The following is a 12,697-nucleotide window of genomic DNA, read 5'->3' on the forward strand; positions in this document are numbered from 1 at the left end:
GAGAGAGAGACACACACACACACACACACACACACACACACACACACACACACACACACACACACAAGGTCACTGTGTGTGTGTGTGTGTGTGTGTCTGTGTGTATACGTTAGTTTAAGTTGATTTATGTCATTACATTTATGTTGTGACGTGTTCATGTTGACTGATTTTGAATGACTGAATAACAAAAACAAAATTAGCTGTCGGCCTCAAGATAGGCAATCGCTTCCGGTCACACCTAACGATGACGAGGACCAATGGTAGTAAGGTGTTTAGCAGCTGGTAAGAATTGTTCCTAAAAGATTGAGTATATCTGGGCCTTAATAAAGACAGAAAGTTGCGGCAGAACTGTCTTTTTTTTGTTGGACATAAATCCTATACTTACTGAAAGCTGCATATGCACATACACGTTCTACAGCAAGCCTTAGGTGACAATCCTACACATTCACAAGGTAAAGTTACTCCATGAATTGCATCCTAAATTTCACAGAGCTCTAGTATGTCAGTATGACAGAGTCAGTATGTCTGTCACTCCTCAACTATAATAAATCTGCAAGCCTGCCATTCCTCCAACTCAAGAGTACTAGATCTCTGCAAAACAGTCGTAAAGTTTGACACCCCCTGCCAAAATCGAGTTGTTTGGAGTCGGCTTGAGTGTTTTGTTAAGCAGAACAAAACTGTCAGTCATTTCGGGATAATTTCTGGAAAACTAAGCCTGTTAGCCTTTAGTGTAGACATTGCCTAGAAAATAATTTGAATGCCTACTAAGAAATCACACAATGTATTGAACACTTCTCTTCAGGAAAAGTATGGCAATCCTTAACTCTCCAAAATATGCCTCTCTTCTGCTTCAGCCTAATGGTCAACTGCAGAGCCAACGTGACTCCCTGACCTTGTTATGTTGCTGTTTGCACAAACCTATCAAAACCTTAAAGATGTCATCATGTTATCTCTCAAACGTCACAATCAACAAGGGTTGCTATACTCTTTTCTCTTGAGTTTCAATAGCCACATGATAGTGTCTTCTGTGATGTCTTAAGGAGTGACAAGCTTTGTTGTGGTCAGGTGATCTTGTATGAAATAGCTGAGCATATTGTTCTGTTCCCAGGAGGCCAACACAAACACAGAAAACACAGCGATGTCACCATACCCCCCTGTTCCAAATGCACACACTCCAGATCTCAAGAAGATAAAGGTAGGGGTGAGTGTGTTTTCTCTATAGTCGACCTGCTACTGTACACAGAGTCAGTGGGGGCATGTTTTTACAGTCATATGCACTCTCAGTTGAAGCAGTGAACCAGGACTAATTCCAGTGACATAGCACTTCAGGAACACCAACAATCCAACAACACTACTCTCCCTGAGGTGTTAGGTACAGGACACAAGAGTCGGCTTTCAGTTTTATCCAAATGATGCAGGTCTTAAGTCAATCAAATCCTATTTTTTAAATGCAATAATTACAGCAAGGCTACATTCACACAGTAGAAGTATACGACTGTGAGTCGTGTCTTAGCGGTCGTGTCCAGAAGGGAACCCTCGAGCTGACAAGGTCTTATGAGAGTGTTGGTTTAGGGGTAGAGTTAAGATAACGGTAGGTTTAAAGGTAGGGTTAGGGGTAGGGTTTCTCTGGGACTCCAAACCCCCCCCCCCAATCACAATATATAAATGTTGGATGCGACTCACAAGACTTTCTCCAGCCCAAGGGCTCCTTCCTCAATTCAACCTGTTTTAGAGTGTTAAATATTGTTATGTTCACACACAATTTCGTTATAAACAAGAATGATATCCGCATTCTTAAACGGAAGTGACTCACAATCACATTTAGAGTTTGAGTTTGGTTCAGGTGGGGTTACGGTAACTCACAAAGACGGAGAAATAACTTTATGTCATCAAAAGGTTTTAAATCCAGTCTTCCATGGGAATGCTGTGCTCTACACTTGGTTGGCTAATTAAGATTTGAAGAATTAATTCACACCTTGATTGTACTCGTTTATTTAAAAAACAAATTGGGTCAGTTGTAATGACACATTCTGGTGTTATGGAATCCTCCACCTTTGATATTTACTTTAATCAATTTCACTCTGGTTACAGGCATGATTCACGGCTATCGCAAGAATAGAAAAGGGACTTGACTTTGCTTTTTCATTAGGACAGACAGTATTTGAGCTGCTTTGTAAGATGTTGTATAAACAGGACAGGAGTTGCACCTGTTAGTAAATACATATGATTGAAACAATACATTATTAGGCCCACTGTAGATAGGGCTGTATCAAAAATTGGGGGCTCGTCCGGGATCACAATGAAAGCTTCATGCTGACTTAAGATCAGATTTTTGTTTCCTAAATTCTGGTTAAAGGTCCCGGTTTGTGATGTATTTGTCTTTCCGATGGGTTTTAAAGTTACACCCCTGAGGATAACACAAAAGGTATTATTGTGGACTACAGGGTGTGTTTGCTCATGCACTTATGAAAACATGAAGTGAAAGATGAAGAATAGATCTACAGTAGCTTGTTCCAACTGCAGATTTAAAAAAGAATTGCTAAATCAAAAGACATTCAAAGTAGTTTAATCACATTTATTTTGGAAGATTTGCTTGCAAATCTGCAAAATAGTTTATTTTCCCTTAAAGAATTGCGCAAATAGGCAACTTGAATTGTTGGTCAAAAATAGCACAAGTTTTCCCTGGTTTTCTGAATTGTCTTTCAGAATTGTCAAAGGATGGTCACATAATCAGTTAAGCTTGTTTAGTTTAATGAATTTAATAATGAAAAAATGTTGATCATGCGTACGTGCTCAGAAGCATACAGCCCAGTGTTTAGATGTCTGCAGGAGACAGGTTTGGTCTCATGTTTATGTATGTTCTCTCTATGAATCAGCATGACTTGTGACCCTCTTAAATGACTGGCATGATGTTTCTATAACAATAATATTGTTTCTGTAGATTGAAAAAACTTCAATGGAGGTGCTTGTTTTAAATGTTACCTTAAGCAAACAAATGTATAGGTTTTTCTGCTACTATGTCATGTTTAATGTTTTTGAAATGGCTTCATTCTGTTGAAACTTTAAATGTATAGATTGTCAACAATGTAAAGATATTTGACTCATCACTCGCTGTTTTGTCAGGTCACTCAATGCACTCCAGTTGAAAATACAGACTCTCCGAGAGAAAGAGAGTCAAGTCCAGATAAACCTAAAACCAAGGCAAGAAAAAAGAAGGTAGGTTTTTTCAACAATAGCTATATTCAGTATTTTGTTTCTATAAAAGGCTTTAAGCAGTTGTGAAGAATGTTGTATAGTGAGAATGTTTTCCAAAAATAATGCCATGAATAGTTTTCATTTATCAATTATCTTTATACAAAGTGCAGTAAACATAAACTAAATCAATATTTGGTGTGACCACCCTATGCCATTTAAAACAGCACTTCTATTCTACTTCTATTATTCTTTTTGCAAAAGTAATGTTCGGAAATGTAAAATCTATATATCCTATTGACACACTAAAGCAGAAGATTTAAAACGACTGCCTTAAGACAAATGTTTTTGTGAAATATCTAACATGCCTAAGCACAGTACTGTATGTGTTAGTATCTTTTTAGACAAATAGGCAAATATAAAAAAAGATCTTGATAATTTAGATTTTGCTAGTCATTCATTTTCCTCAAAGCCGACAGCAGAATTGTAACAGCTAGTTCATATAATACTTAAATATCCCTTCTGGAAATACTGAATATTACAGTTCCCATTCATAAGTTACACATCAGTTAAATAAATTACAGCCTCAATAAAAATGACAACATAATTACAGCACGTTCCTGGACAGAACTGAGCACATGTTGTTGTTCAAGAGTATAACTCAGCAAAATGATCACAGTATATTTAATTTTGACTTCTCTAAGGACCTGATCTATTTTTCATCAATCTTTTATCCCTTGACCAGAATTAAGATCCTCATAGTGACTGCCAGAATCATCTCGCTTATAAATCTTTAATATTTCCCCATCTTCCAACTTCCTGAAATACTTCAGCCGAGGAGGATCTTAACACATACCAGCTTATGCAGTGTTTTCGTGTGAGCTTTGAAATGCAAAACTAATGAAAGTCCTCTGTTTACATAGGCATGTGGTGCTGATCAAACCGAGTTTGGCCAGATTAGACCGTTCTCCCACAGGCCTTATCGGCAAACTTATGTCGTAAACAGGCTGAGATTTGCTGATGGAAAAAAAGGCATGATGTGACTTTCATGAAAAATAAGACCACTTCCTACAGGGGAGACGTGTCCAATTACATCAGGGGTCAATGAAATCATTCAGCTTACCACGTAGCGCTGGCCGAAATGGGTGACTCGGATTACCGTTTTGGAAAAAGCAACATAAACAAACAGAACTTTATACACGGGACATCTGTTGACATTTGATGTTCGGGCGATAGTTTGATAGATTTTTAATGAAAGGAGAAAAGACGAATTAACTAAAATATTTAGCAAGTTCTTTATTTATTGTCTTGTTTCATCGATTGATAGTTTTTAGGTGGGACACTTGTTGTCTCCTGTTAAATTTCCTTGTACTTGACACATCATAAAGTTTTATGATTGAATTTTTGGTTATGATCTATAGCTGACACACAGTCACAGAAACATGATTGCGCATCATTGACATCTGCTAAAGAAGGGCAAAGGTAAAAACGTATTTAGAGTTACATAGACTTAATTTGCTTACCTGAACTTTGCATTGGGTTGGTCTTGGGAGTCTAGAAAGTTCAAAGAGTTTACAAATGTTTCTTTGAGTGTATACGCTGAGTAACACTTACCTGCATGAAGGTTAACTCTGAAGATAAGAATCCACCATGGTACAGTGGAGTTTAGCAATACAGCCACTATAAAACCCTTTGACATTCTGAGGGGTTGGAATCATGTTTTAGTTGTTGTTGTTTTTTACATTTCAGTCAAGGTGATTGATTATCCAAGATGAGGTGAATCTTGTAGAAGTGACTTGATTAACTTGAGTAAGTGTACTATTCTGTTAGTGAAAGACTTAACATCAGTGAGAGGTGAGGACAGAGATATCTCAGCATTATATTGGTTATCGGCAACACAACCCTCTGGATAACAGTATTGGTAATTGAGAAACTCATATTGGTAAACTACTTGTACAGTAGTAACTTGGTTAAAATGCAGGTCTCAGAGACATAAAATTGAATTGTGTAGTTTTGTAATCTTTCAAGTAAACTGTATGTAAAAAATTTGGGGCCACTTTTGCTCATATCGTAATAAAGTATAAAGACATTTTCACGATTTGTGGCATACTTCTACTACTTTTTATAAACAACAAAATTACGTCACTGTGAATAAATAAATAAGTAAATCATTTGACCCTAAAAAAAAGTAGACTTATGTGCCTGCAGAACAAAAATGGGCTTTTCACAATCAGTGGGCTTTTTAAAAAAAAGCCCATTGAGATTCCCTACTTTCATTGGATAGGTTAGAAATGCCCATCCCGGTTTGAAAATGCTCACAGACTGGAAAACCCCCATTATTGTTCTGCAGAGACCTATAATAAAAAATAAATAAAAAATAAAATAAAAAACAGGCCCACATGGCAAAAGATAAGCACCTAATTCGCTGCCATTAAAACTTAGCTAAAAGATTTACTTATTTATTTATTTTTAGCAAGTTGTTGCTCATGATGGTGTCACAGTGATGTCATTCTTTGTAAAAAGTTGTAGAAGTACACCAAAAAACATGAAAACGCTCTTATGGAAAGAAATTGGTACTTTTATTGACCAAAGTGGCATTCAGCTGAACTTCTTAAAATACTTCAAAGATTTTTCATTAAAAAATCCTCCACGTGCAGCAATGACAGCTTCGCAGATGCTTGACATTCTAGCTGTCAGTTTGTCCAGATACGCAGGTGACCTTTCACCCCACACTTCCTGTAGCACTTGCCATAGATGTGACTTGTCGGGCACTTCTCACGCACCTTACAGTCTAGCTGATCCCACAAAAGCTCAATGGGGTTTAGATCCGTAACACTCTTTTCCAATTATCTGTTGTCAAATGTCTGTGATTCTTTTGCCCACTCAAAAATTTTTTGCAATTTTTCCCATAAGTCCTCCTGAGTCTTCTCTTTACTGTTGTACATGAAACTGGTGTTGAGCGGGTAGAATTCAATGAAGCTGTAAGCGGAGGACATGTGAGGCGTCTATTTCTCAAACTAGAGACTCTGATGTACTTATCCTCTTGTTTAGTTGCACATCTGATCTTCCACATCTCTTTCTGTCCTTGTTAGAGTCAGTTGTTCTTTATCTTTGAAGACTGTAGTGTACATCTTTGTATGAAATCTTCAGTTTTTTGGCAATTTCAAGCATTGTATAGATTCATTCCTCAAAACATTGATTGCCTGATGGGTTTCTAGAGACATATGTTTCTTTTTTGCCATTTTTGACCTAATATTGACCTTAAGACATGCCAGTCTATTGCACACTGTGGCAACTAAAAAACAAACAAAAAGACAATGTTAAGCTTAATTTAATTTAGCTTTCAATTGTTTTTAATATAATGGCAAGTGATTTTCTAGTACCAAATTAGCAATTTAGCATGATTACTCAATGATAAGGTGTTGGAGTGATGGCTGCTGGAAACTACTATCTACTGTTTAGATTTGATAAAAAATGACATTTTTTAAATAGTGATGGTGCTGTTTTTTTACATCAGTAATGTCCTGACTATACTTTGTGATCAGTTGAATGACACTTTGGTGAATTAAAGTACCAATTTCCTTCCGAAACAGCAAAATCTGTACATTATTCCAAACTTTTAGCCCCCAGTGTATATACTGTATATATATATATTTTTTTTTTTTTGTTTGTTTGTTTGTTTGTTTATTTTTTTGTTAAAGATTTCTCCATTCAATTTGATAAAAAAAAAAATCTGAAATTAAAATCTGTAAATCTTACAAATAAATTAAGTCTGCTCCGCCATTCTTTTCCATTCTTTGCACTGGGTCAAGCTTTTTAGCAGAAGAATGCATCCAGTCCCAATAGACCCTAAGAATCTTGAAAATAAGATAAATTCAATGCGACTTATACAAGCTTAATGGAGATGATAAGGAAGACATGGTCTTTACATGTTATCACAAATAAACTGCACAAGTTTGTGAATTAATTTGCATTTTGGGCAGTACATTTGAAATGGGATGATGCTTAAGGGTTTCAAACTGTTTTGAGATTTGTCCACTTCAAACACATTAAAACAAGAGTTTAAGCTATGCCCGTTACGTGCTGATTTAAAGACAAATAACCGTCCGATTGGCGAATGCATGAACATGCACAAGACCTTCACAAAATTCTTCAGTGTGTCTGAAATCAACATGCAGGGACACCGATACGAGAAGCAAACACATTAGTATCTCAGCTAATATATATTCCACTAAAATAACTCATAATGCTTGCAAATAATTCAGAGAAACTGTGCGCCAGTTTTTAGCACTTTTTCTTTGACCTTTTTATGCTTTATTATCAATCAGTAATGCACAGACCTAATGATTGATGTATGTCCTCGTTAAATCAGAGACTCTCCTCTCGAAATCTGAACACAAGTGGTTACACTTATGATCGGATCGAAAATGCATCTTAATACCAGGTGTACACAGAGCCTCAGTTGGGGACGCACAGTCATGTAGTGTGCACTTGGTTTTAGGTCCAACATCTCCAAAATCTAAAGTATAGAGAAGTTCTTCAAAATCAATTTTCCGGTTCACTGTATAAAAGAATGTATGGCTTATTTACGATGTATATATTGTTGACTGATCACTATAGCTTTTTTTTAACAGGTCACTCATTGTACTCCAGTTAAAGATACAGAACCTTTAAGAGAAAGCGATTCAAGTCCAGATAACCCTTCAACCACGCCAAGAAAAAAGAAGGTACGATTTTCTAGTTATGCTTTAAGCAAAAGGCCTGAGATCCATAAGAACCCTAAAACATCATAGTTTCCGTTGTGTGACGTTAGCGCTTCGACTCCACTTTAATCAATCACTCTAAAGAGTTTAATGTGTTAAACTCAAAGAAACAATGATTTTCCTGTGGTGTTTGCATCATTAACACATTAACACATCGATGTCCCAATTCCATTCAGTTACATAACGTTAATTGGGCCCTACAGCAGCTGTGATCAATATTTTACTCTTCAGCATTTGTGTTTGCACGTAGGACTGAGTGGGTGTAGATCAATGTAGTGCTTTCTTAGTTATTTTGTTACGTCAGTTCGTCCATGTTAAATTTAGATGTCTCGTTCTCTTTACTGTGTAATGTTGGTTTGTATTGTTCAGTATTGTTAGGTTTGGTATAGTTAAAGTTGTGTTCACCAGTCCTACCAAGGTATTATTCAATTTGCATTGCGCTTTTGCATTCTGCACCGTAAAGAGGGAATGAGTCAAGCTGAATTTGATCTGGCTCTTGTTCGGGTGAGATTTTATACCTATTCCACTTATTCAACTGGTTTTCGGGATGTACAGCCCTTATCAGTTAGCAAGGTAAGACAAACGTGAAGTGTTTTTATAACCAAAATTTGCTCGTTATCGTGCTTCATGTCAGTCTGGATTTTCTTAGGGTGTTTCCTTTAGTTAAGCTTCCACCTGGAATTCATTTTACATTTTAATCTCTATCTTTGTTTCTCTTTTTTTTCTCCCTTACATGTTGGTCTTGTATTTTTCAGGTGAAGAAGGTAAAGAATGAGGTGGCGTCAAGATCTGTTCCTCAACCAACTCCGTCTGGGGTTCCTCAATCCAGGCCGTTTCTTTCAGACAGAAGCTCCGGTTCCAGAGCCCCATTTTCTCTATCTCCTCCAGACAGAAGCTTCAGCCCCAGTTCTGACTGCATGAACCTGACACCTCATCTCTTAACCACCATGTCTACAAACACCTTCAACAGGTCAGTGTGCACCACTTGTACGTTTACTGCATTTGGACCAAAGACACATTTTCACATTTTGTCTTGATATTAGGGATGCGCACTTGGTAATTTTGACCGATGGTCAATTTTAGTTTTTTTCTTAATTGTTGGTCTGTCTATATGCAAATGAGACTGATGGGCGTCTTTGGCAGTTGTATTTCGTCTCACTATTTTTTAAGCATCTCTCGTCAAGAGCATTAAACGAGCATACTAATTTAAAGTTTAATGAAGTTCATATCTGTAAAAAAAATGTAGTCAGAAAATGTGTGCTGTCCATCGATTAAAAAATTTCATTGCGATTACTCGCATAATTTTTCGTAGTTAATCGTGATTAATCACAGACTTTGAAAGTGCAGAAATTTGACCAAATATACTTCTTTTCCTGTCAAAATGCATTTATTTCCTACTTAAGAAAACAAAACAATATGTAACAAAATAATATATATTTTTTAAATTTCCAAACAAAGCCTTCCACAATATAGCACCAATTCAAGTAACATTAAAAGTTTCCCAAAGTCTAAGTGGGAGTTTGACTAATTAAAAGAAATAGTCCCCACATAGGTTGCATATGCATTGCAATGTGCAGTATATCTCTTAAACTCAAATACTCCACAATATTAATATGCCTTGTAGACTGTGGCTATCCACTTTGTTACAGCAATCGTGAAGCTGCATTCATGATTCGCGTCAGGGCTTCAATGTCAGCATCAAGCACATCTTTGAACTACATATGAAAAGCGTTTGCAGACAAAATGTCTCTTTCTGCGCTTTGGTGATAGTGACAAATGCTCAGCCTTTCACAACATTAAAAACACTTAAATGCTTATCTAAGCTGCCACTGTGCATTCACTGTATGTTTTTTTTTTTTTTTTACTACCACCTTAAGTGTTAGCCAACTTTTCTTATTTCCTGTTCATAGAGATAGAGCGGGTGGATTTATTAAGGTAAGGTAAAATATTAAGGCTGATTCAAACTAGGAAGCATCCCAAAATAATGAGTTACCATGTGTAAAAATGCAACTACCGATTCTCAAATTGCCCTCTTATCAGTTTGTTAAAGTGTATCTATTGTATGTTTGCAAATATATTAATTTAGGATTTTATGACCTTTTTATTTTTCTTCATTTTTGACCCTTGCCCTTCAGGGCTCTTTAAATATGTGTTGTAAACTGATAGAAAATAGGAAGCTAATGCCTAGCTCAGGTTCTCTGATCATTTAACAAAAACTGTATGGGACCTGTAGGGGTAATGTTAGTTCAGGACTGCTTTAGCAAAGTCACTTTAAAAATGTAGGCTTGCTAATCTAAATCATGCTTAAAATCTCATCTATTTATGGTTGGGTCAGCTGAATAGTAAAGAAATATCCATGAACAACAATAAATGATCAGCTGTTGACAGGTAACACTCTTTAATTGTTGTTCATATCTGTAAAGCTCAAGCATTGGGTAAACTTATTCTCAGAGTCTGGAAAAGTAGTTGCAATGATAGCATTAATTTCGCAATAGGGATATGTGGATAATCGAACAGTGAATAATCAAAATGCACCTTCATCTTTTTAAGTTTGTTCCTTGGACAGGTAAAACCTGTTTGAAAACTCGCCTAAAATAGAGTTTTGTTTACACAGATATGTAGGTATGTCAATAAGAACAATTGATTTGTTAGTGTATACCTGCTTATGTAACCCTGTCTGGGGTAACTGTTACACAAATAAACTATTGTCCAAATTAATTTAACTAACTAAATTAATTTATCTCCTTGACAGATTTTCTTCATTATTCCACCTCATATTGTAACTGCTTTTCTGCCTTGTCAGACTTGAAAGTCAACCATTTCGTGGGTTGATTGTTTTGAAATGTAGCACTTTTATATGGCTGGAGAAATATTCGTAAGGAAAAAGTCTATAATGAATTTTGGCAATGGATTGAATTGTGGTAATGTTTTAATATTATTATTCACATTATACAGTATATATATATATATATATATATATATATATATATATATATACAGTGAAGAAAATAAGTATTTGAACACCCTGCTATTTTGCAAGTTCTCCCACTTAGAAATCATGGAGGGTCTGAAATTGTCATCGTAGGTGCATGTCCACTGTGAGAGACATAATCTAAAAAAAAATCCAGAAATCACAATGTATGATTTTTTAACTATTTATTTGTATGATACAGCTGCAAATAAGTATTTGAACACCTGAGAAAATCAATGTTAATATTTGGTACAGTAGCCTTTGTTTGCAATTACAGAGGTCAAGCGTTTGCACACACTGCAGGAGGGATTTTGGCCCACTCCTCCACACAGATCTTCTCTAGATCAATAAGGTTTCTGGGCTGTCGCTGAGAAACACGGAGTTTGAGCTCCCTCCAAAGATTCTCTATTGGGTTTAGGTCTGGAGACTGGCTAGGCCATGCCAGAACCTTGATATGCTTCTTACAGAGCCATTCCTTGGTTATCCTGGCTGTGTGCTTGGTCATTGTCATGTTGGAAGATCCAGCCTTGACCCATCTTCAATGCTCTAACTGAGGGAAGGAGGTTGTTCCCCAAAATCTCGTAATACATGGCCCGGTCATCCTCTCCTTAATACAGTGCAGTCAGCCCTGTCCCATGTGCAGAAAAACACCCCCAAAGCATGATGCTACCACCCCCATGCTTCACAGTAGGGATGGTGTTCTTGGGATGGTACTCATCATTCTTCTACCTCCAAACACGGTTAGTGGAATTATGACCAAAAAGTTCTATTTTGGTCTCATCTGACCACATGACTTTCTCCCATGACTCCTCTGGATCATCCAAATGGTCATTGGCAAACTTAAGGCGGGCCTTGACATGTGCTGGTTTAAGCAGGGGAACCTTCCGTGCCATGCATGATTTCAAACCATGGCGTCTTAGTGTATTACCAACAGTAACCTTGGAAGCGGTGGTCCCAGCTCTTTTCAGGTCATTGACCAGCTCCTCCCGTGTAGTTCTGGGCTGATTTCTCACCTTTCTTAGGATCATTGAGACCCCACGAGGTGAGATCTTGCATGGGGCCCCAGTCCGAGGGAGATTGACAGTCATGTTTAGCTTCTTCCATTTTCTAATGATTGCTCCAACAGTGGACCTTTTTTCACCAAGCTGCTTGGCAATTTCCCGTAGCCCTTTCCAGCCTTGTGGAGGTGTACAATTTTGTCTCTAGTGTCTTTGGACAGCTCTTTGGTCTTGGCCATGTTAGTAGTTGGATTCTTACTGATTGTATGGGGTGGACAGGTGTCTTTATGCAGCTAACGACCTCAAACAGGTGCATCTAATTTAGGATAATAAATGGAGTGGAGGTGGACATTTTAAAGGCAGACTAACAGGTCTTTGAGGGTCAGAATTCTAGCTGATAGACAGGTGTTCAAATACTTATTTGCAGCTGTATCATGCAAATAAATAGTTAAAAAATCATACATTGTGATTTCTGGATTTTTTTTTAGATTATGTCTCTCACAGTGGACATGCACCTACGATGACAATTTCAGACCCCTCCATGATTTCTAAGTGGGAGAACTTGCAAAATAGCAGGGTGTTCAAATACTTATTTTCCTCACTGTATATATAATTTGTAACATAATATACTACATATATTATTATTATTATACAAAAATATAATAATAATTATTATTATTATAATGCTCTGATTATTTATTCTTTATTTATTTATTTTTAGGGATGACCCGATAATGCACTCATGTACTCCTCCCTGTAAAACGGCTCAGATA

General features: G+C 36.8%; 1 protein-coding gene across 9 annotated transcripts in view; it reads left to right on the forward strand.

Annotated features, from left to right (window-relative positions):
- Positions 1-12,697, forward strand: part of fam13a (family with sequence similarity 13 member A) — a 57,750-nt gene that overhangs the window by 14,674 nt on the left and 30,379 nt on the right. For 7 of the 9 annotated variants that reach the window (XM_052126268.1, XM_052126273.1, XM_052126269.1 and 4 more), the window contains exons 5-8: positions 1,109-1,195; positions 3,124-3,216; positions 7,827-7,919; positions 8,711-8,925. In XM_052126268.1, coding sequence (XP_051982228.1) covers positions 1,109-1,195; positions 3,124-3,216; positions 7,827-7,919; positions 8,711-8,925 — 488 coding nt within the window. Of the gene's footprint in view, positions 1-1,108; positions 1,202-3,123; positions 3,217-7,826; positions 7,920-8,710; positions 8,926-12,697 lie in introns of all 9 variants that reach the window. The other 2 variants (XM_052126270.1, XM_052126275.1) reach the window with 2 other exon arrangements.

The sequence above is a fragment of the Xyrauchen texanus genome, chromosome 5, assembly GCF_025860055.1.
Source record: "Xyrauchen texanus isolate HMW12.3.18 chromosome 5, RBS_HiC_50CHRs, whole genome shotgun sequence".
NCBI classification, from domain to species: Eukaryota; Metazoa; Chordata; class Actinopteri; order Cypriniformes; family Catostomidae; genus Xyrauchen; species Xyrauchen texanus.